Source organism: Rhagoletis pomonella, unplaced genomic scaffold (genome assembly GCF_013731165.1).
Source record: "Rhagoletis pomonella isolate Grant_MI unplaced genomic scaffold, Rhpom_1.0 Rhpom_scaffold_00002, whole genome shotgun sequence".
NCBI lineage: Eukaryota > Metazoa > Arthropoda > Insecta > Diptera > Tephritidae > Rhagoletis > Rhagoletis pomonella.
In genome coordinates, this window is record NW_023458556.1 from 57982265 (window position 1) to 58008122 (window position 25858).

Genomic DNA, 25858 nt, shown 5'->3' on the forward strand with positions numbered 1-25858 from the left:
TATGTTTGTGTTTTGATTTCCTTTCGCTATGCAGTCAAGCGCTACATTGGAACGCTTTGCCTACATTTTCTATGGCCTTACCATTTGTTGTTGCCACTTTTTTCTGCTTGCTGCTTTCTCATAGAACTTTGTTTTAGATTTTTTTTATCGTTGTTGTTGTTTTGTTTGATTGTGTTTTTTGTTTTGCGATTACAAACTGGGGAATTGTGCCAATGTGTTAGCAGGAATTGACTGCTGCAGAACGCACAAGTCAAGGTAAGTCTAGATAAGGTATGGATAAAGAGGCATGCACGCATTCAAAGGCACACATATCTATGTACGTACTAATGTATGTAGATATGTTTGTATTTATGTACATTAAAGCACGTCAAAAAAATAAAAAAATAAATCCTGCAATGCAACCGGAATAAGACTCAAATTTAAGCATTTGGTATAGTAATGACCAGGGAACGGATTTTTAGGACCTAAAAACCTATAAAAAAGGCAAAATAAAATAACGAAATGGGCTGGAAAAGGCAAAATAAAATAGCGAAAAAGGCAGGAGAAGGCACTAGGTATTGCAAAAAGGCAAAAAAAGGCAAAACAAAATAGCGAAAAATGCAAGAAAAGGCACTAGGTATTGCAAAAAAAGCAAAATAAGGCACTAAAAAAGACAGAAAATACGAAGAACAATCAAAAAATACTTTTCTTTTAGAAATGTTTATATTACAAGTAAAAAGAGAAAAACTATGAACTAGTTTCATTATATGAAAAATTTGTACTTTGAATCTTTGACTATTTTATCCTTTCGAGTTTCTAACTCATAAAACTTTAATCTGTATAGTTTTAGTAACATTGAACCACAAGATGCATTTTGAAGTTTTCTGGCAGCATTTTTATTCGATTTTCGCGAAGAAAAGCCTTGAATGTACTAAATGTGCGCTCGACGTAAGTTGATACAAGTGGAGCCCAATTTAAATATGGAACGTTTGAAACGTTCATATTATCAGGAATAAGGGCGTTTTCCTCACCCTTTACAACTTTTTCCACACCCCTTATTGTCTCCAAGCCTACGTTAACTGAGAAAACGGATTTAAATTTTTCCAACACCAATTTGGCAAGAGGTCCCTGCGCTTCTATAAGCCGCATGGGCATGTGTTATTTTTTCATCTTAAAAAAAAAATTGTAAATGCTATAATCACTTTTTTAAAGTTAGAAAAGGCAAAAAAAGGCAAATATCTTAAAAAAGGCAAAAAAGGCAACATCAAATGTGTATATATGGAATCAGGGAAAGCTAAATCGTGGACATTCTTAATCGAATATACTTTATCTCTTTAGCATAAAAAAAGGCAATTTCCATAAAATCCGTTCCCTGGTAATGACCCTTCACGAATCTCAACTCTCTAGGCCAATTGTAAGAGATGCCGCCGCGAGCCTTTAGTTTTCCGATAGGAATTCTCTTCTTTTGAGGTCAACATAATTTTCTAGGATCAATGAAAAATGATTACATGCCATTTCAGTATTATGCAGGTTCAAATTACATATTGAAATTCCTTAGTAATCCTTTTTAATCCCTTGTCCTATTTGGATAAAATCTAGTATATACCAATTAAATATTTTTTTTCTTTTGAATTTAAGGAATCTGAGCCTACATAATACTATAGTGATCAGGGATCTTAAACAACTCTCATTTAATTTTCGTAGACAATACAAAAAAAAAACATAATTTGAAAATACATACTACTTGTGTAAGAAATATTTAAAGTTTAAAAGATCCTTAAATAAAATATGCAAAAAATTTAAAAACGAAAATATTAATGAAAATAAGTAATAAAATATTAGTAGCAAGAATGCGATAACAAACAATGAATGGAAGCAATTACTACCCAGGCACACAGTCGTTAGTCAAAAGCAGAGATTAAAACAGTTAGTATGCAACGTAGGTACACTCAGAAAAGAGTCAACACAAGACTTGGTAAATTGTAACCAAATCGTGTAACTCAAACCAAATCACGTGTTGGGAGAAACGTATTTAGTTGTTGAAACTAAACTCTTTTCTCAGTTTTTGTACAAACAAATATTTATTATGGTACCTCTATATGTACATTAGTACGTGGTCGTTTATATGAAACACGGAGTTTTTGTTAGGTAAAAAAATTTTGTAAATTTTCATGAAAAAGATAAATAGCTATGTACATACACTTGTGGTCATCTGATTAAGTTAAGTGTCATTTTGACCAGTTTTGGCTATTGTTCGTTTGCTTATTTCATATTTTAAATTTTTTGTTCAGAATTTTTATAAATTTTATAAGGTTAAAGTGCAAATTTCCACACGCTAGAAAAGGGCGTTGATTTTTAATATTTTTTTTTTGCTTGCGGTGCTAGGCATTTTCTTCCATATGACAGTAATTGTCGAGCATACTTTATATGGAAGAAAATGCACAACACCGTCAGCGAGAAAAAATATTTGTATATAAAAGATCAATGCTTCAGGAACGCCTTTCTCGATTCTATTTAAAATTTTGTGCAATCACGACTTATGTATATTTTGATAAAAAGCTAAAAATTTGGCGAGTGATACCTGAGAAGAACGCTACGTTTTAAAATGAAATACAAAATAGCCGATGCAACCAAAAGCGTAACGGTGTCTGTGTGTAAATTCGTCATTTTGTTTCAAATCCCTCAAATTTCTAAAACACCGTGCTTTAAAAGTTCATACACAGACCGTAATTATTTGTTTGAGAAAAGATAGTTTTTTTTTTGGAAAGTTATAGGTAGAGAAGTAAAAATGTTTTCGAAAAAATTAGCTCACCTTTGGCGGCGGTCCAGCTGCCTTCGTAATTTGTGCCTTCTCCGCGGACGTTGTTGGCGATGGGCGTTTCAGTCTGTTGGGTGAATCTGCAATAAACAAATATAGGATTTTTTTTAATACACATATAAGTAAATTAACTAAGGAAGAAATAAAATAGTAAATACGTATATAAGTATGTACATTAGATCGTACCACCTTACAAGCAAACAAAAAAAGTTCGCCGTACACACTTTAGTCTAAAATATTATTGCAAGGCAGTTTCTGATTTTCTTTTTTTTAGCGAGGCCTACATTCGCAATAATAAATCCTTTTTTTATTTTAATACAGCTACTGAAATAGCCGAAAAGCTTGATTAGAAAAACTTTTTTAAAAGCTTTAATTTAAGTTTATTAATAATTTAATTTAATTTTAATGAATTAATAAGTTTATTTAAATTAAAACGAGCTTTAATTTACTGATATTAGAGTGGTAGGAACTGAGATCTGGTGGGTAAATGCTGGAGATATGACGAAAAATATAAAAAGGTCGAACCCTACGTTCGTCAAAAAAGAAAAAAAAATCAAAATTGCCTTGCAAAAATAATTTGAAAAATCGAAGGCTAAAGTTAAAACTAGTGTTTTGTTTGCATACATTAGCTGGCTAGACTTACAGTGGGGAGCAAAAATGAGTACAAGCTGATTGTTTTTTTAATTTGTAAGGGTTCTATAATTATAATTTTTTTTGTTTTTTCTTTATGAAAATATGGTTCATGCTTTAACCAAAACCATATAAATCAAGTTTTTAAACTTTATACAGAAAAAAATTCAACAAATTTCTATTAAAATTTTGAACTTTTTAATATTCAGTTTTATAGCCCGTAAATTTTTTTTATTATAAAAGTGCAAGTTTAAAATTAAATGCAAGCAAATCGCGTGGATTTTTAATAATTTTTGCTAACATTTCTTTACATTAAATAAAATTCAAAGCCAATTACATTTATTCAATTAGAATATGAACGATTCATTTGTCGTTTTGAATGGATTCATGCAGACGTCTAGTAGATAAGAGTGCATGTATTTGATTTTAACATTGCTGGAAAATAAAATATAGAATCATCTCATTTATCTCCGAGTTCTGTAGATGAAAATATTACGCATACGCACCTGCGAACTATATATGTATACATATTTACTTTCGATTTACATGCTGAATTAAAGCTTAGTTAGTCTAGGCTTAATTTCCGTAACTTACCTTCCCTTAATATTTTGGCCAACCTGTTATACGTATGAGAAACTGTGTTCTAACTTAACGTTAGAAACTTAAGAACCTGTCGATTTTAGCTTCTTATGTTACGGCCTTACAAAAACTGAGAGCGGTGAGAGAATCAGGCTTGCCAGATTTTCGTGTCTGCATTTCTCAAAAACAAATGAAGGCAGAGATATTTTTAGTCTGAATTTTTTTGATGTGGCATTATAGGCGGCAACCTGTCAAACAGCTGAAAACGAAGATACAAGAACAAAATATTTCCGGTTCTGGCTTAAGTTGACGTGTTGAGTAATCATTGGTGATTTTTTACGTCAAGTTAAATTAAGTTAAGTCTAGACTAACTGAACTTTTAACCAATCACAATTATTTGATTATCTTCCAACTTTCCATTGAAAGCGAAAAGCAAGCACACAAACGTGGAAATCTATTCACTGATGGTTTAATGAAATGCAATTTATATGATTTCAATAATAAGTTACATTTTATGGACGTACACATCTAAGTAGTATGTATGCGTATACGTGCATACATATGTGCGTATACGTGCATACATATGAAGCTGTGTTTACACCCAATAAACATTAGACTTGGTTACAAATTCGAAAATGTTTGAAAAATCAATATTTTTTCGAGTCTCACCTTCGATAACGAATGTGCAATAGAATAGGCTGGTATTCGTTATCCAATGTATTTTCCCTTCGTTATGAATTCGACATCCAGCCCATATCGAATTGAAATTTTATTGAGCGAGAGTGATTGTCTTATACATATGTATTTTCCTTCGAGAATGACCTGGATTTCACTTTCTCTCTTGTTACTTTGGTTTTAATTTTTTTTGGAATCCACTTCGAGTGTATTTCCAATTTACAATGAACGTTGGAAAACTAAGGTTGGTTATGAGTTTGTACTCAGTTCGATATTCATATTGGATATCGAAGATATTTTCGAACGTTCGCCACAATGTTTATTGGGCATTCGCTTTGTGCAGCTGTTTAATTGTGATGTGTGCGTGCAGTTGATCGATCCGTCAATTAATTTTAGTATAAACATATAATTAAAATTTGAAAGGAAAATGTTAATTAGATTGCTTTCCACCTGTAGACATTTTTATGGTAATATTTTTTTTTAACTTATATGAAGTAAGGAATTAAAAACAAACTACTAAACAAATTACAACCATCGATTTCGGCCCGGCGCGATTCTCACATAAACATAAACTATTTAAGAGCATGCTAGTTTCGTATTGAAAGCAGATCAATGATAATCGAATGTATGTAATTATGAAAGGTTTCCTTGTAAGAAACAAAAAGGACTAAATAGAAAATAAGACGCCTTTTCGGAGCCCTTATTTCTGATATCTAAAGCCCTCCGTGGTCGACTCTTTGCTCCTTTTTGTTTTGTATGAAATGGGCAAAGTTCTAAGACCTTCTGATTCAGCTTTAGTTGTAAAGTGAAAATTTAAGTGAAATAATAATGACACAGTTCAAATTTAACTTTGGCAATAGACATGCATCAGCCATGTCTACTAAGCTTATACTTTTTCTTTTGTTTGACTTTTGTTGACAACTACTCAGAGGATCAGTTATTTAGAGCGCTCCTCATTTTGCCGTCTTCGCATCTTTTACTGGAAAGTGCCAGTTTCAAGTGGCATAGTGCATTTGCTTCCATAGGAAGTATGCTCGATCAAATTCTTATATGGGGGAAAAAACGAAACGGCGCGCCGTCAACAAAAAAAAAAAAAATTCAAAAATCAACGGTATTTTGTAGGCACTTGAAACTTGCACTTTATTACACTAAAATGCATGGGCTACAAAATGGCATATCTGATTTTTTTCTAAAAATGTCATTAATTTATGCACTGCAGGTCTTTGGGATAGCGCACCCATTTGTTGACATGTTTTTAAATTTGTTTAAAATTTTAATTTTTATAAAAAATTATTGAATATTAAGCAAACGAAAGGAAAGTGGTACATACTGCGGATTAAAAGGGTGTGCTATTCAAATGACTGGGAGTGTATGTTTTTATTCAGACACATATGTATAAAGTAATTAAAAAATCTATGTATGTATGTACGTAGATGCATATATAAACAACAGCTACAAAGTTTACGCTACTTATTTAATACTGAAATGGCCTATTTACTAGAAATTTGACACATTGTTCATGTTTTGGCAAATATATATATTTTATTGCAAAATTCCAACTTCATTTGTTTACTTAAATCCCGAGATTTTATTTAAAAATAAAATTGGTTTTTTCAAAGAATAAATTAGTTTTCTTTCTTGTTACACTTAAAAGCCTAACAGTAAACCGGGTATTAACTGGGCTTCAAAATTTTTTTAACGCGAGATTTTTCAAAGTACATAAATGTGTGTTTCCTTTGTTAACTCCTTGTTGCCAATAAATTTTTACACAGCCTTTTATTGTAGTCTATTGTATACGCGCATGCAAATTAATTGGTAGCGCTTTGTTTTATACCCTCAACAATGCGCTGCTACTGCCTGTATATATGTATGTATTAGGGTAAGCCAAAATAAACTAACCTAAAGAATTTATGGCCATAAAATGACCTATTTACAGAGAAGAAATTTCTCCCATTTGAAAAAATGTATATTAGAATTTTAAAAGGTGTCAGTGGGCATTTGAAAATTTTCATTTAAATAACATGAAGATATTTTTTTTTTTTTTATAAAAATGTTGTAACTATTGAAGCTTTTGAGATAAAATTTACTCTGAAGTTGATTGTCTAGACTCTAGTCTCAAAAATTAATATACTTACAGGCTATGAAAATCGAAAGGAAAACAGAAATATGCGGTTGTATGGCTTTATTATTGGAAATATTCATGCTAAATGAAAAAACGTACACTAAAATGATAAAAAATTTGTAGAAAATGTTAATTATGAACTAGAATTGTCAGAGAAGAGAGAGTTTTAATAATTTTTTTTTTAAGTTTTATTGCATTTTTAAACATTAATATTATTTTTAATTATTAATAAAATTCAGTTTATTAAATTTGGGATATCGCTGGCGATGTAATTGCACTCTTGCAAAAGAAATAGATTTTGTTCTTCGCCTTTCGTCCAAGTTCGATTATAAATTTGGCTCAATGCTATAACTCGTTCAGCAATATTATTAACATATTTAATACTCTTAATAGCTTCAAGGTAATTTTTTAGTGAAATTAATGCCCTACAAGAATATGTGTAGAAATAATTTTTATCTCAAACGGGTCAATAGTTATAAAATTTTTAATGGTACAAAATTTTTTACGTGTAAATGGGAAAATTTTCATCTCAGTAAATATATTCTTTTAAGGTCATAAATTCGTAAGGCTCGTTTTTTTTGGCTCACCCTAGTATATATGTATACCAAGTTCAACTAAGTTTATCAGCTTACAATTCGCTTTCAGTTTAACCTTTCAAATCGTATTATCGCTAACGATTCGTTATAATCATGCAAGTACATAGTCAAATGCATTTTCATTCTCTGCTACCAACTTTAGTTTCTTGGCTTATTTGGCGTTTCTATTCGTTTTTAAAGTACCTATTTTCGCTGTTTTCTGTTTTCTGTTTTTGGTTTGTTGCTTTTTTGTATTCTTTTGTGTCTGCAGTACAATTTATAGGCGTTTATTAGTGATTTGATTATCGCTCATTCATAAATCGCTGCGGGCCCATTATGCAAACATATGTATGTAGTTGTTGAGTTTACTTGTATTGTACCGACTTTTTTTTTTTCTATTTTACGTAATTTTTATTTTTTAGAAATTAAATTGCATTCGTTATACCACCAATCATTTTTATTAATCAAAGACAAAACCTACGTAAGCATTGATGTAAATACATAGGTATATAAATAGTATACATGCGTGTATATGACTGTGCGAAAGCAGTCATAAATAACCCTAACAAATCTGTAAAGGCGTAACCGAAATTCGTTTCTTTGATTTCGGACTTGGAACGCCGAACGTGTTTGAAAATGAAAGTGTTTTGATTAATTCCATTTATGTATGTATGGATTTTCGGCGTACTTGGCCTAAAATGGCTACTTCAATAGTATATACTTATGTGCATATACTATACATATAAGTTCCTATGTATCCGATTTGCAAACAATTTAGGGCACGCAGAAAATACGTACTTAGTACTTTTCATTGAGAATGTTGGATACTTGATAATAGACTGTCGTGGGGTCTCAATGTGGAAGAGAGGGCGAAGAAATCCACTTTATGCAAGCAGATGTCCAGGAATTTCCATTTCTTTAGTTTTGCGGTTTCAATTTTCTTCTGAGACCTAACCTTGAAGAATTGAATGCCACTTAACCCGATGCTCTACTAATTTTAAGAACACCGTCTCTACTTCAATCGTCTCCAACTTTCGTCTTTATGCTTTTGCGTTCTGTAAAATTTCGTGCAGCCGAGGAATTCAAAACTTTTAGGAGACTTTCAGCACAATAGCACTTCCAGGAGTTATACTAAGCTGAACACTAACTCAACCATTGCATGAGGATCCACGAATTGCTTTGCAATGTATGTGCCGCCTAATATGTATTGGCATGCAGATTTATTTAATGAACCCAGCGAAAAAAGTGGGCAGTGCATCACAGTAATAATAAAATTATCAGATTATACAAAGCTATACACTGGTGTTAATATTTATGCACAAGAAACTTATATGGCTGGGAAATTAGAGATAAAGTAGCTAAATAAGTCAAGAAAGCCTCACAAATGCTCTAAAAAAAGGCGCACAACGTCTTAAATTTCAAAACAACGTTATTGTCACAGAAAGTGGGACAAGTCTTATACGAATATATGTACACACTAGGGCGGTTCACTTTATATGGGATATTTTTTCGACTTTGAGGGTATGACATAGAGAACTTTACGTGAAATTCTCTGTAAAATTGGGTCTAAAATCAATTTCGTACTTGCCAAATTGCGAACGTTGGCTTTTTTTCCTTGGCAAAGTTTTATTTTGTTGTAGTGTTGTTACGAAGTGTTGAAGTTTGTTGTATAAGCACGGTTTTTTTGATATAAGGAACCCATTTTCGGACTTAACTTATGTTTTAAAATATCCGCCAGAGGGCGCAATATAAAATTTTTTTAGTTGTACCGTCGTACAGTGCTAATAAATTAAAGAAAAGTTTGGTTAATTAAGAGTAAACATTATTTTTCTAATCAAAATTATATAGATATATTTTTTTTAATTTTACAATTTTTACTATATTACGAGTAATATATTGAATATATTGATATTGAAGACTTAGTCCGAATCAAAAGTATCGGAAAGAGAGTTGCAAGAAAAATCATTTACAAACGAAAGTTATAGTTTCTCCTCATCAATCGCATTTAATACTTTTTAGCAAATTTTAATGTTGATTTAGATTGCTATGAAATTAATGGGTCTGAAGAAATCAACAATGAATGTATGGAAAAAAATTTGAAGGAAAAGTAAAAAAATATCTATAAGTTTCAAATGCTTCACCGGATGTTTTAAGAAAAATGTAAGCCCAGAAATGGATTCTTCATATCAGAAAATCCCGTATAGCATAACTTAAAAAAAAAATGTAAACACTTCTTTACGATACTACAGCAAAATAATTTTGTTTAAGAAAAAAACCTAATTTCGCAATTTGGAAAGCTCAAAATTTATTACAGACCGGCAAATTTGCCAAGGATTTCAGGTATTATACCAAACACACATAGTAAAAAAAAATTACCCGCCCTAATGTGCTTACATATGTTTGCATATCTATGTATATATACATATGTCTGTATGAATGATCATTGATTAATATGAGTACCGATCAATTCATTTGTGTCTCAACATTGATGAAAGCTGATTGCAGTGAAATGCAACAAATGTTCAAGAGTGTATTTGTACTAATGTGTGTACATATGTATTTATGAACACATTAGTATCTGCGTTTGTTCGATGGAAATCACACAAAAATAGAGTAACCACTACTCAGTTACGGAGAAGCTTTATATGGGCGCTGAATAGAAAATGAAATGCAATGAAATTGAAATTGTCCACAAAGAGAAAAAATAATAATTGAATTCACTATAAACCCATTATGCCCAGTAGTAGAGTGCAAAAGATGGAAAATCAAAAGTTGGACAAAGCTATATTCCTTAAAAGAGTGATATGTATTTAATCAGACGATACGTTAAAGACGCTGCATCATCATGAAACACACTTGGAGTGCAGCAGCAGCAGCAACAACAATGATCACAGCTACCACAAACGTGCATTTGCAATGCAACATTGTAACCATCGCACATAAAAGATCACTTATTTAAGTGGTTCGTCAGCATCTTTTTTTGTTGTTGCCCATGGTTTATTAAAATGTGCATACATATGTATGTATATATTGAACATATGTACGTGTGTGTTACACTTAAAGTGAGTGGATCAATTTCACTTTTGAGGTTATAATTATGTACATACATACATATGCACGAGTATGTAGATATTTGTGTGCGATTGCTGGCAAAAAAAAAAAGTTATATGAAAACATTTCATTCACATCAAATCGTTTTATGCGTAGAATTGCGTCGATTGAGGTATAGGTACTTACAAAACAACAACAACAACACCAACAAAAACGCCGCCTTACCACTAGAAGAAAGCTTCATTGTCTGTGCTTGGTGTTCGTTTGTTCGGTTGGTGAGATCGATAGCGTCATTGATGCCAGTATTGATAGGCCATATCAATTGCTCGTCGATCGCCCATTAATGCGCAAGCAGACGTCGAATATTTTTTTTCCAATTTAATTTTGTTATTACTTTTGCTACACTTGGAGATTTAATGTTCATTGTTTGTGAGAGCATTAGGTTACAAGTGGCAAGTGGTACATGGTAAGTGGAGTGGGAGGTGTAACAAATTTGACTTGTGCGCAGTTCCAATGACAGCGTGTACATAAATATGTTTATGTGTAAGTAGTTGATTGTGCCCTTTTTATTGATTTGTGTTTTTTTTTTCAACACTGCTGACCGAGTTTCATTTGAGAAATAATGGATTTATTGAATTTTTATATACATATGTACGTATTGGTGCTTCAAGGTGTTTGATGCGATCAATTGTTTGGTTTTTTATAACAAATGTTAAAACAGAAAGTGTGGAGAAAGTTATGTCGAAGTCTTTAAAAAGCATCAAATCCAAATTTAGATATATTGGAGTAACAAGAAATTAAAGCAAATGAAATAGTACGAAAACCCGGCTCAAAGGAAAAGAAGAAAATAAGTTGACACATGTTTTTCTCTACCTACAGTTTTTAAGCTTTTCATTTTATATATTTTTTAATTATTTTTTTTTTTTTAAATCAATAAAGAAGAAAATTTGTATGAAAATATCACTTTATAGATCTCTTTAAATCTATTTAATTTTTTATGAATGCGACTAAAAGATAAGACTTAAAAGTATTTTTCGGTTGTTTCATTAGCTGGTTTTTTGAAGGCAATTGCATTATATACGCATGCAGAACATCGTCTTGGAAAAATAAACCAGTAAGGACGTCGTCTGTTTTGGAAACGCGCAGTGCATAAAATCCTGGATACTCTTCAGATTTCCTAAAACAGTGCCAACTTTCGACAAACCCGCAAGTTAACCTAGACATCAGAAACTCGGCGAAATTCTATCTGGGCAACGCCCTCACCTCTGAAGAAAAGCATTCTACTTGGATCATACTAGAAGATCCTTTATACTTGAAGGAATTTGACTGCTAATGAAATACTGCAAAGGTTAGGCTAATTTAGCTTCGCTGAGCTGTGAAATTGGACATAGATTATTAGTTGGTCCTTAGTGTTATCAAGAAATTGGGCGCGTACACTAAAAACTTAGTTATAGTGCACCTGTTACCGAGTTTAACCTGTAATTTTCTACAGTAAAGAAAAGAAGACGGAGCCTAGGCGACTAAGTTGTGATCTACCAAATGCTAGGAAATGGTTCAGGTAGTACTCTCACTGTTACAAGGATTTCGATGCCATTGCCTTGGGTAATTCTGTTCTTGGATAATTGGGGCGGGGTTTTTTTTTCTAGTGGTTAGCTTATTCTAGCTTTTGCATAGCCATTCCCATTCATCCCTTTTTGGTCTGGCGACCAGTAAATAGAGATTTAACTATGATCTCTGTAGTTATCAGTTAATACGTCAAACTCAAATGAATACTTGCACATAAAAAGGTTTTGCGCCTGGGCTTTTTATATTAGTTTTCCACCAAAATTTAAAAATTAAAAACTACTACTACCAGGGTTTGAAAAAATTTTAAATTGTTCTTAAATCGTAAAAATCTACAAAATTTTTACTTGAAAACTAATAAATTTCACATATTATTGAAACTTATTAATATAAATTGATAAAGTCGCTGATTTATAGCTGGTCAAAGTCAAAATTTTGTCGAATTTTTGCGATTTAAAAAAATCTATTCTTTCAAATGTGTTTATTTTCCACCAAGAATAAAATAAGGAGGTGCTCCATAATGTTGTTATTTTTAAGAACCACCCTAATACATACAAACTGGCGTTTTCTTTGCTTCAGAAAATTGTTCGCCTTTTCTGTGCGCTCTACGCATAAATACATATTACGGAGAAGGCAATGAAAGTGAAACATTTTTTGCAGAAAAGAAAACGTCATAAGTAAGTATTTCTGCCTAAAGAAAATTTTTATTCATACCCGATTTTCTTTTCAGTAAACACCCAAGTAGAATGGTGCACTATCTTAAGCAAATAATAAACAACCATAATTGTTAAAAAATTTCACACTTTCTTTGCCACAAACGGATAAGTGAGCATATAAAAGCAGGAAAACTTCCTCGTACAGACCAAAATGACCGCAATAAATCATTTTCTAAACTGCTTATGTTGGCATGTGTCCCGATGTACGCTAGGCAGCAGCCCCGCTTCAACTGACTTAAGTATGTACATTAGGGTGGTCCAAAAATGCATGTGAAAAAGTAAAGTCGGAATTTGTATGCTCTCACCCCTAGGATTGTTCTATACCAAAAAAAATATATCTATATTTTTTTTTTCGCTCTCAAAGCGCCCAAAGTTTTCCATGTTTTTTATATGGGGAAAAACATCTTTTCGTAAAAACCAATATTTTTCTATCGGGAAAACTCTGTTTATCTGCACGCGATTCCCAATAATAATACCCAATTATTTATTCAACCATTTTATCATCGCAACTATAATTTATAGATCCACCAAGAACCCATAAAACCCCGAAAAATACAATGGTTTTCCGATCGAAAAACATTGATTTTCGAGAATTCTATAGCATTTCTACGAAAAGTTGTTTTTTGCATATAAAAATACATGGAAAGCTTTGAGCGCTTTGAGCGACCTCTAAATATTTTTTGATTTCAAACAAAAATAGGGGTATACTTTTTCGATATAGAACAATCCTAGGGGGTGAGATCATTACAATTATGAATTTACTGTTTTTTGACCACCCTAATGTATATACATACAGTAAAAACTTGCACATTTAGCAATAAAAAGAAAACAGCATCCAATAAAAAAGTTTGAAAAATAACAGTGCAATTACATTAGAGCAAAAGCTTCCTATTAAGTACATATAAATGAGTATGTGCCTATTTACGTACATACATATATACAAATGCATAGAAGTTCAGTGGCATATGGTCAGTAATGTTATTGTTGCAGTCGTTGTTCAGTAATGGTAAAAGCCACGCGACTTTATAAGCCATAAAAGTCACAATACCAGCAGAAATGGCCTACAATTTATAAAATGAACATTTACATACATATATGTATGTAGGGTGATTCGAGAGCAGTGCTTGGACTCAGAAAAAAAAATTATTTGGTAGACTGTATGTAAAATGGTAGAAGTTGGTGAATTATTTAAAAGAACCAATATTAGATAGTTTTTATTTATTCAGGATAAATCAAGGCTTATGAAACTTTTGCTAAGAAAGTACAGCGAAACCTCTCCTAACGGACACCTCTATTAGACGGACATCTCCCTTGGGCGGACATTTTTTCCTATACCAAGTTTTAAGTATAAATTTCGGAACAAATTACTCTCTCTTAAGAGGACACTCTCTTGGCCGGACGCGGACACAAAAACCTCTATTGAGCGGACGCGAACTCCTCATAGGCGGAGTACTAAGTCGAAAAGGGGGACTTCCCGCATAAAATGTGATTTTTATGCACACATTTAGTTGGGTTTGCGCAGTGGTTTAGGTTCGTTATTTGAATTATCAGAAACCCTTAGAGACTCCAATTCCAATTCTGATGAATTTATAACAATAGATAATAATAAATACATGGATCGAAAATTTAGATTTCTGGTTGGATTTTGTTACTGATAAAAACATGAAAACTATTGATGAAAAAGGTACTTACACTGAAAAAAATTAAAATTAAAACTTACGTCAATCGAAAATTTCCCAGTTTTTTTTTTATGTAATGAATCTATGGTTTTATGTAGTTTATGGGCTAATATGTAATATTTATTTTTATTTTGTTATTACTTAATATGTACTTACGCACATACATAAATGAAATATGCACTTTTGAAAAAATACATGCACATTTTTGTTTGAACGATGTAATATCAATATCTTTTATTCAAATAAGAAATAGTGACTATTCAATTAATTTAAACATTAAAAAGTTTTAAAATAAGCATCCCTTCCATTGAGCGGACACCTCTCTTGGGCGGACAAAAAATGACTGACGGTGAATGTCCGCCCAAGGGAGGTTTCACTGTATTTCGATTCGAAGGCAATTTCGAATTATTTTTGGCGAACGTAGGCGTACTGTCGCACCTAAAAGTATGATTATTCAAAGTTTTTATCGCGAGGAGACATATTTTTGTTTCCAAGTTTATTGACCTGAAGTACCCCGCTCTAGTACTTGCCCACCAGATCTCAATACGTGCCGCCCTAACGCACCACCCTAATGTCAATAAATTAAATATCTACAAAAGTCATTAAACTTTTGCTAATAAAGTGCCTTTTGTAATTTTTCGTCATATCTTCGGCAGTCGGGTTTTAAGGTATGTTGTATCGATGTTTTTGTATCAAGGAGAAAATTTGTTTGTAACAAAGCTTATCGACCTCGAGTACACCGTTCTCCTACTTAAACACCAGACCTCAGTTTTTATCACCCTAAGATACCAGCCTAATGTCAGTTAATAAAAGCCACGTAAGTGTCACCGAAAAATGTAAAAAGGTGATCCCTAGGTTGGGCCGAAAAAATTCTTTTTCGAAATTGCCTTTGCAAAAATACTAGTTCTTTAGGCGCGGAGATGTACGGCGAACTGTTTTGTTTGCGTCTAATGTACATATTAAACTAATTTAACCCTAAGAGAATAAACGAAGAATTTAACAACCGAAAATAAAATCACTAAAAAATTGCAAAAAGCAAGACTTCAAATGTTGCAAGATAATTAAAAAAAAAATTTAAATTTCTGGCGGAATTGCAAAGCGTGACTTAGTGCTGATTAGGCGTGTCTTTACGGCAACTTGAGCAGAGTTGCTGAAGGCGGTTATGTCATGCGGTAGATTTCAGATTTTATGAGCAAAACTATTTTTACTTTATCACCTCTTTTTTATATAATTTTTTTTTCTTTCGCTCACATGCGTACACTAAGGTGGAAAAATGGCTAAAATACGCATGAAAAAACGTGCGATAAAAAACTATACAAGTAGATAAGTGTGTCCATATGAATGTGCAGTAAAAGCTTCAGCTGCGCGCAGCAATGTCAAAAAAACGTACGTACATTTGTACGTTAAGTTGATTTCCATAAGTTGATATGTAAGTAAGTAAACGACTTGAATGCCGAGTCACATACGAATATTCGAGCAGATAAAATGTTCTGATCTGGGAGCAGCAGCAACACAAATGCGATGAATTATTACTCACCAAATGGGGGACCAAACGCTAACGAAAAGGGTGTGTATACACAAAAGAAGGAAACACAAGCAAAATACGCTTTAATGGAATACAAATCTCGAAAGCGTAAAAAAAAAATCACAAACACAACTTACGCACACCTCTTTCCCTACTACCTTTAGAGTGCCTGTGCAGCCAATTTGGCTGGAAAGGTCAATCACATCGGTGGCCAGACAGGCCGCCGCGGTGGACAAACAACAAGGCAGACGAGATTGAATCTTCGTAATGGTAAGCGCAAAAGATCAAAAACCCTAAATTTATGCGCAAACCAAAAATCGAAATACCAAAAAAAAAAACAGAAAATCACTATCGAAAAAAGGCACAGGAAACATGAGAGAAGTGTAGCCAAATTTGGGGGAAAAAAGTGCGAAAGAGCACCGGCAACCGACAACCGACAAGTAACAAAATAAAGGCAGCGATTACGTGCTGCAACATCAACCACATCAGCATCCATCGATGATTGCATCAATTTTCTGCTCAAATTACGCAATAAATACAATGAAAACACCCGAAAAAATAAACAAACGAAAAGAACGGAAAGCCTGATGATAAGCAAACGATGCCGCCGCTACCACCGCTGTCGGAGTTACCGCCATCACCACCACCGCCATCACCACCACCAGAGCGCAATCGATACGTTTGAGTAGGGTCCAAAACTGGACGATGGAAAAAAGTTTTCGGACAGCCGACCAGCTAAATTGGCCTACAAGACATGCTTGCGAGAAATGAAAGGAAGGAGGTCCCTTGCGAATAAACAATAAACAAGAAGAAAAACACAATAAACTGAATAAAGTGCAGAAACATCTTCCGAAAAAAGGAGCTGTAAAACACGCCGAAATTCGTAGAAGTCTACCTACCAGGCAGTGATTTTTAATTTGCCGAAAATCGCAAATGAAAAAGTTTGCGAATAGTTTTATTTGTTTTTTTTTCTGCACAAATTGCCTGCAATCTTTTAACTTCAAACCAGTTTGTTGCGACTACTTAAAAGTGCGCATTTTGCGTTAAACTACCTAAGTTATTTACAAATGAAATATTTCATTTAATTTTTTTTTCGTCGCAAATGCAGTTTTTGCTTGATGATTGAGCTGTAGCTGAGTGGTTTTGGTTAATTTGTACGAATTGAGCTTTGTAGATCACGACTGTAATTCACTTTTATCCTTGACTGAGGTTTGGACGAATTAGGTGGTTAGCGATTTAAAGGTAGGTAGATAAATACAGACGTACGTATGTACGTACGAGTGTATGTTTGTATAGTAGTTAAGCTGGAAATCACTCTATCTTCTCAGTTTAGGTATTTAAGGGTCGTATTAGATACCAAATTAAAGTTGAAAGAAATATAAAACGCCTACTTTATATGTATGAGGATAGATACGAAATCGTATGGTGCGAACTATGCCAGAATAGTGCTCGCGCTGAGCTCCGCACTTCCAGAAGTGTTAAATGGTTTCTGAGGTCTTTCAGGGAAACTCTGCCTTAGATAGTTGAAAGTATTTTGTAAATGTGCTGATATACGATGAGAATAACTTTCATTCTCACAGTCTAATTAGTAATAAGAATGGAAACTTATCCTACGATGAGAGTGAATTCCTTGTCTTATGAGAATTATTCCTATCGTTACCAGCACCTTAAGGCAGTATGAAAGATAGTTTGAAAGACTGTTTATTCTGGCACGAAATTCTTTCAACAAAAAGCTTCCTAACCAACTTTCATGGTGAAAAGCTGTTTTGAGAGAAAGCGTTTGTATATCATTTTGCTCGCGCTGCTCCAAGAGTCGCAATGGCCGACTGAGCAAAACACTTGCGTGTCATGCAAGAGATCGGCAGTTCGAATCCCCGGGCGGCAGAATATTTTTTACTTTCTTTTATAAATTTAGGTATATATATTTTTTTCTAAAATTTAATTTTCTGTCAATTTTTAAAACTGGTTGTTAGAAAAAAAGAAAAATATACAGGCATACATATGTGTGTATGTATGTTTTTAATTTCTTCTAATTTTTTTTTATGTATGTTGGACCACGTTAACCGATTTCGTTAATTCTTTTTTTCATCGGATATTCATATATATATTTCATTCGGATAATCTTAAATTTTTATATGAGAGTTGAAATCGGTTTTGTTTTTTGCTTTAAAATTACTTGTTAGATTTTGTTGTTCCAAAAAGAAAAAATATTATAAATTAATATATTAGTTTCATTTAATTTTTAGAAACCTTTTTCTTCTTTATTTTTATGGAAACATATATTTACTTTTTTTACTTTTTTTAATTTTTAGATTTTATTGTTTTTTTTAAGAAAAATATATATTATTTTTTAATTTCATTTAACTTTAAGCAACTTTTTTTCAATTGAGTTTTTTAATATAATTTTCTTTTAATTTTTGTATCATATTATTTTAAAGAAAAAAAATCTTTTTTTAGTTCATTAAATTATTCGGAACCTATTTTATATGTTTTTACTTATTATTTTTGCTTTTTTGATTTCATTTTCTTTTAATTTTTAGTTTTTATTGTTTAAAAGCTATATAGATATATTTTTTAAATTTAATTTAATTTTTAGAAAACGTATTGCTAAAAGGCAAGCAGAACAATATTAAGACTCCCCGTTGGCAGACCTTTTTTTCAATTAATCTTTCGAAGTTTTTTTTTTCAATTATTATTATTTTTTTTTAATTTGAAAAGTGTGGTTATTGCAGCGTACCATCGATATTTACTTTTATTGCTTTTAAAATTTTATCTGTGTCCCATGAATAAAAATTATTTATCTCTAATTTTTCATATTTTTTTTCATTAGAATTGATTTTGTCTCATGTTGCTAGCATAATTGTGTTGAGCGTTTTGTTATCGCCTTTTCAGCAACGAATCGATGTGTCAATTTCAAAATTTATGTCGGCATGGAATTGATTTATTGCCTTGCTTTGCTTTGGCGGTTATTTGTTGTTGCAAGCATTTAACTGCCGACAGATTTTTGTGAAAGAAATATTAAATATTTCAGATTTGCCATTTTTATTATTTGCGTTGCAAAGTAAACAAACTGATCAAGTGAAGTGAGTGTAATTATGCATTCACCATGACTAATCGTTTGCTATAATACGTATTATAAAATTACTAACTAAAGTAATTTTTTCTTCACGAGTTGTAAAGAACGGGTTTTAATATCCAAATCTATGTGCATTCTGTTTTTGCAAAACTGTATTTGGTTCTCAAACTCACCATATTTATGTGTATGCGATCTACATTTCCCGATGATAAAAGGGTTTTTGAGCCAGACCTTGCTGTAGGCTTGGAAATTTGAGTATAAAAATACATTTTTCTTTACTCCCCCATTAATTCCCGTAACCAGTGAGATCTATAAGTTTCTATTTTCGATAAAGTTTTTTACTACCTTTCTGATTGATTGAATCATTGCACTATTTCACCTAAATTTACTCCTTCCTTGCCAATGAGCTTTTGCGAAATCAATAATTTCTACCTAACATTGAAGTCAAGGGAAATCAATCAAATAAAATCTCCCTAATTATTTGCAAATTTCAAACTCACGTTTCCTTCTATCGCTTATTACAAAATTGCACACAATTGAAACCCCCCTACCATTAACTACTACTTTAATAACAGCGCCAAGAGTTCAATGCCTTCTCGCGCTACAACTGTAAACAGCCTTGCCAAAAGCTGCCAATAATCGTGCCGATCTTACACAATCGACAAGAATTTCAGTTGTAATTTATCTGTCTGTAGATCTTAGAAGAAGAAAAAAAAAACAGAAACAGCAACAAAAATGAAGAAAGCAATCGAAAAAAAATGAACTGTGAAATCTCACAACAATTGCAAATCCGTAACTACTATTATGGGCAAGTGAGAAGTGAAAGTAAAATTGTAACTTTTGCCATCCGGACGCGTCGCAACGCTTGGCTTTAGTAGATATTACAGCATCACGATCGGCGTCTGAGATGGAGCATGGAGGATGGAGAATAGTGCAGCGCTTACTTTTTGAATGTTCAGTATAGAGCGTTTCTGTTGTTGTACTATCTTTTGATTGTTAGATACCTTTTCGGCAAACGTTTTTGACTCAGGCCAACAACCCTAGTGTTTTGTAGAGTGGAAAATTAGCAGAAAAAAAAACGAAAAAAAAAATAACTCCATAGAAGGCAAAAGGTGAGCGCATTTCTACGAATTTGAAAAGTTGTGCGCTTGCGTCCATGGGCAACCAATTTACTTTCATTGATTGAATTGTTATGGGTTAGGGAGAGCAGTGGGCGGACTTTCGAAGGTAGAAAAAGTAAAAGTTTTTGAGTCACCATTGTACATATTTTTAGGTTCGTAGGGAGAAACGATAGAAAGAAGTAATATATGTATGTATACTAATTTGAAATAAATTGCTGGTTTCCAAGCAACATCAAAACGCCTCTCTCTCCATGGCAAAACAATAGGAAAGATTTGAAAATGTAAAATGAGACCCACAATCGTCATATGTCTATTTTTAGAATTTCAATGAACATGAAAAAAAAAATTAAATATTGGTCTCCAACAGAAGACAATTTTTCGGAGAGCCCTGGTTCTTACAAGTTCCATCAACATAATATGAATAAGAGCATACATAAAAGATGAATCCACAAAAAATCAATTTCAAATAATGAAATACCGCAATAAGATAATCAAATGAAAAATATTTAGATCTTTGGATTGCTTTCAAACTGTCCTGGATCCCGAATTAAGTAGTTATTAAAAATAAAACACAGATAGCGGCGCTCCATACAAAATATACTGCACATACACCGGCGGACTAAGGGCCAAATTCACAGTGCGTAACTGCCTATTCTGAGTTAACTACGCTCCGTGAATTTGGCCCTTAGTAGCCATTAGCATATACATATGTACACTTACGACAAAAAGTATTAGCACAGATAAATTTTCACAATATTGCATAGATTTTTATTTAAATTTTATATAAAATTGTGGTTCGTATTACCACAAACAACAGAAAAATATAATTTTTAAACTTTGTGCAAACCCAGGAAAATTCAATAAACTTTAATGCAAACTTTCAACTTTTTAATGCAAGTTTGAAGATGCTAAAATATCGCGGTGTTTTTTTTGAAGTGTTTTGCATTTATTTCCATACAAAGTATTTTCGAAATGTTTTTTTTATGCAAAAAATTGCGTTAAAAAAAAAATTTGTCAAAAATGCACTGTATGTCCTAGCTACTTCAAGCTTGCACTTTATTATACTAAAATTTATTGGGCTACAAAACTGCATAATCAAAAAATTACAACAAAATCTGATTAAAAATTCGCATGAAAGTTTATTGATTTTCTTGAGTTTCTATAAAGTGTAAAAATTATATTTTTATGCATTTTGTTATGGTATGAATCATATTTTTATAAAAATATTTGCGGAAAAAAGTAAAATGAGAATTGTTGCATATATTGTGAAAAATTATCTGCCTAAATACTTTTCGTCGTGAGTGTATGTAATCTGGGTGCATCCAGCTTTCGTTGAAGGAGAATTACTTGGTGAATGAAGTCCAGCTACAGTGCTTGCAATCAGCAATCGGTTAAGTCCCAAAGTGGCTATTTACATTGCTACAGGTTTATGAGCAATAATTCATTTAAATTTTTTTGTCTAGGTTATGTCAGGAAGGAGGACAAAGGGCAAAAATGTATCATAATTCCATTCGGCGTCCGTCATATTCTCTTTGGTTATCTTCATCAAGCAGGGCATCTATATAGAAAGTGGTGAATCGATGCCACCGCTCCCTCATCCCAAAAAAATAAACGTTGTGATATACGCCATGGTTGCAGCCTTTGTGCAATAGAGCAGTTTCCTATGATGATGACGGTAAGAATTCCCACTACAGATTTGTTTGACATCAAAAGCTTCTCAGTTCATTAATTATTAAGTCTCGGTTATAAAGACCTTGAGATTTCACATCGTCTCGTATGTTTCACGGTTCTCGTAAATTTTCCTCAGTAGATCAAAAATGAATAGTATTACACCTCGCTGAACCGCATTATCGAACCGCTTTCGATGCAGTGGAGACTTACAATTTTGTATAAACCCAGCAGCATTCTCTATGGTAAATGTCTCCGCATGAAGTACCCTGCACTCTTCAGGCAGGCTTTATAATTTCCTTACCCCTTTTATTATCTTTGAGCCATTGGTGTAGCTGAAAATATCATCATGCCCTGTCAGTAGGCCACCGTCGAATACTTCCCCAATTGGAGATCGTATAATAGTCCTAAATTGGTAGGCCTAGAAGGATGATGTGAAATCACATCTAATTCCAAACTGATGCCATTGCGCTGCGGGCTCATTTTCGGCCTGATTCCCTTGATCTAAGTATTAACTTTTTGCGGCTGCGCTCGTTACGAATACTTGCGGCGGCTTCAAGTGAAGAATCACGTTCACCTCTGCGACCTTCAAATTATTTTCTGCATGCCTCTTTTCTCGAGTGCCAGGCTAGAGTTCGATCGTTCGGCTGACTGTGGTGTACATACAATGAAAGAAAGTCCTCTTGCAGGTATAGTGCGCTGCCAGGCCCTTCTTTGCTCTCGACATTGAGCCTCCCCGTAAGATGGGGGTTAAGGATATCATCTAAGAATTGCGGGGGAGAGTTCGTTCATAAGTTGTTATTTGTTATTTCATTTTGGTAACTTTTGCAACTAAACATCTATTTGCATTACTAGAAAGAAATGAATTACATATGTTTTGAATGTGCGTAATTATAAAAACCCTTCGAGTTTCAGTGGCAGCACTACTGACACTTTTACAAAATTACTTCGATTAAATTAGAGTCATCTCATATTCGAATACTTGAAATATTTGAATTACAGTGACAGCACCAAGGGCTGCACTTTTAAAACAACTTTCGAATTTTTGCGATAAATTTTGAATTCTACCCTCTTACATTTTAATACTAGCCATCTGGGAATTTTTGGTAAGGTCCATAAATAGTTTTGATTATTCCGGCAAAAAAAAAATGTTGCGTGCTTTTTCCCAGACCCATCTACCGACATGTATTTCGACACCTACCTACATATATTTCGACGTACAGTAAATTATGAAAACCGAAAAAATAGCAAAAAAATTAGCAATTTTCGCAATTTACTCGAAATTTTGTACGAGTCAAACGAACGGTTAAAAGCAACCGCCATTTTTTTGTGTGCCGGTGCTTTTGTTCCGTGAGTCGCAGGTCCAAGTGTCAGCACATTCCGAACGAAAAATTACACTAAAAATGGCACAACGCACAATGGCACAAAACCGGTTTGTCTCCAAGCCATATTTGACAAGGGATGATGGAAAATCGTCCCACATTACATCATACTCCTACCCTGTCGGAAACACCAACAACGAAAATGAGAATAACGGCACATGCAGTAATTAATTGATAGGAAAATATTTTCTAATAAAAAAAAAGTATTATAGTTGTCAATAGCATTTTCAATCTTGATAATTTATAGATTTAAACTTCTGTGCTAGAACTGGGAGTTCTTGATAAATAATCAAAAATTGACAAATTATAAAAATTTTGAATTTATTAAGTGCACAGAACCGGGCTGTAAGTATATATGTACATATTTGTTATGAAATATAGCAGTGTTATACAATATATTTTTTTCTCAGTGAAGAAGTGAAGATTTTGGTAGTGAAGATTTGGTAACTTTTGGCAACTTTTCTTAAGAGATTTTGGTAGAAAAAAATTTTGGCGAGTGGCAACCATGATCCCAATTCAACATTTGGACTAAAGTTGCATCGTCGTTTTCTGTAAAAAGTTTTTTTTTTTTTTAACGGGGAGAAACTGCTATTGGGCCATCAGAGTTCGACTTAAAATGGTAGCTCTATTTGGAAGGCCTTATTAGTTTATTTTATCTGAAGTTTAATAACATGAATCGCATCAGCTTTTCTAAACAAAATATTTTATCTACCAGAAATTTTGCACGACCATTGCATAATTCTAACAAAAATATCTTAAATTTCGATTGCAATCAGCTGCTGAGGAGGCTGTACATATGCCAGCGGCGAAGCCAAGGTGCAAAATTGCAACATCTCATGTTGCAAGTGATGCAAAATATGTTTAGTCACAAGTCAAACGAAATCGTGATATATCAAAAGTCGCGTTTAATCAATTGTTAAATGCCAAAATCAATTGTTGTTTTTTTTGTGTGCAAAGCGCCAAGATGCAACAACCAGCGGCGGCTCTGTGTAAAACATAGGGAAAAAAATATAAAAAATGAATATATTTTTGCATGCGAGTATATGTATTCAATTCCATTGTGAGCACCAAAATTACACCTTTGCACGTACATATATATGTACCTACGTCATCACTATGCATGAATTCTTCTTTGACTCCACAGACACCAAATCAAAAGTGTGTCATCTTCGGCTGCGAGGCGAACGCCACAAAGCGTAAAGCGTCCCCAATTACCTGCAATGTTGTTGTTGTTGACTTTTTATTTACTTATTTTTTTTTTATTTATTAACATCGCTGGCACCACCGCCACCACCACCAACATCAGCAAAAACAACGACCAGATTTGCCAACGTGTAAACTGGTGGCAACGAAACACCGATTCGCGCAGCTGGAAAATCTTAATGCAATAAGCAAAACAGTCAAAGTTTCAGTTTTTCTTCGACTTCTGTAGCAACGGACTGGAAGTACATGAAATTGTATTGTCTGACTGCTCTTCTTCGCATATCTTTCTTCTTCTTCTTCTGTTATATAATTTTTGTCGTTGTTGCTTTTATTTATTAGCTTTTTATATTTTCTTTAGTTGCTGATGTGATTGCATAATCACTATAGTGCCGTTGTTCCCACAGTGCTCAGCTGCAATCGTTGCTACTGCTGTGACTGTGACTGTGACTGACGGCGATTGCAATATTTTCTACTTACCACAGCAGTTTCAAAGCAAAGCAAACGTTACCGCGCTCCGTTGGTGGCATTGTTGATGGGTATGTTGCAAGCAACCGATTAGAAGGCGAGTAAGTTTTGCTGGCTGATGGCGCTAATGAGTTTTTCTTGGCGCTAAGTTGGCGCTTCAATTACTGCCGGGTATTTCAGTTATTTAAAAAAAAAAAAAAAAAAAATTTGGCTAACGACATTTCGACCCAAACCAGCAAAAGATTGTACATAGTCACATGGTAAGAAGAAGATCTGCGCGTTGAACAAGACACTTTGATCTATATGTAGGTAACCAATTGCCAGAGGGCTGTTGGCACACTACGAGATCATTGCGCAACTCTCTTTTTTCTTTTAAGTTTTTCGAGTTTCTGAATGACAAATTCATATAGATCATCACTACAATCCACTTCTAATATCCAAGTGTATAAGAGTACTTAAAAGAACCCTATAATGCGGAAGATTGGGCGAACTCACACAGATCAAAACTGAATCCCCAGACTTGCCAAGATTATTTATGAAAGCGTGTTTGGGCCGTGGTCTGAATACATTTTCTTAGCTGGACAATGGAAAAAGAGTTTATTTAGGCTTTCGCCGTACGTTCTATACTAATTAGTCACACTATATCAGTTCCAATTTCGGCCGTGTGCAATGTAGTAAGAATTTTTTTCTATAGAAAGGCAGACCAGATTTCTCAATTTCAAACCGAAGATCGTGCTCATTAATCAATGAATGAATCTGCTATAAATGTTATAGATATGATAAACAGGCCCTGAAATCAGTTAAGGCAGAGAACAGCTTGCTTTAGGCACTGAGGGCTCTTGCTAAGATTTGATATGTTATTGGAAATATTACTGGCTCCAGTACTTTCTAGACGAACTTCTGAGAACAAAATTAAAATAATAGAAAATATTGTTGACGACTGAAACTAGGGCACACCAGTGAAGGAAAAAACAGCATGGAATCGATCCAAAAACCAAAGGTCCGTTGTGAGGTCAACTTATAATTCTCGT

General features: G+C 33.3%; 1 protein-coding gene across 1 annotated transcript in view; it reads right to left on the bottom strand.

The window, feature by feature from the left end:
- LOC118733867 (MICAL-like protein 1) overlaps positions 1-25858 on the bottom strand; it is a 61990-nt gene that overhangs the window by 21204 nt on the left and 14928 nt on the right. Inside the window, exon 3 of the mRNA XM_036463487.1 lies at positions 2792-2877. Within this exon, the coding sequence (XP_036319380.1) occupies positions 2792-2877 (86 nt within the window). The remainder of the gene's footprint in view (positions 1-2791; positions 2878-25858) is intronic.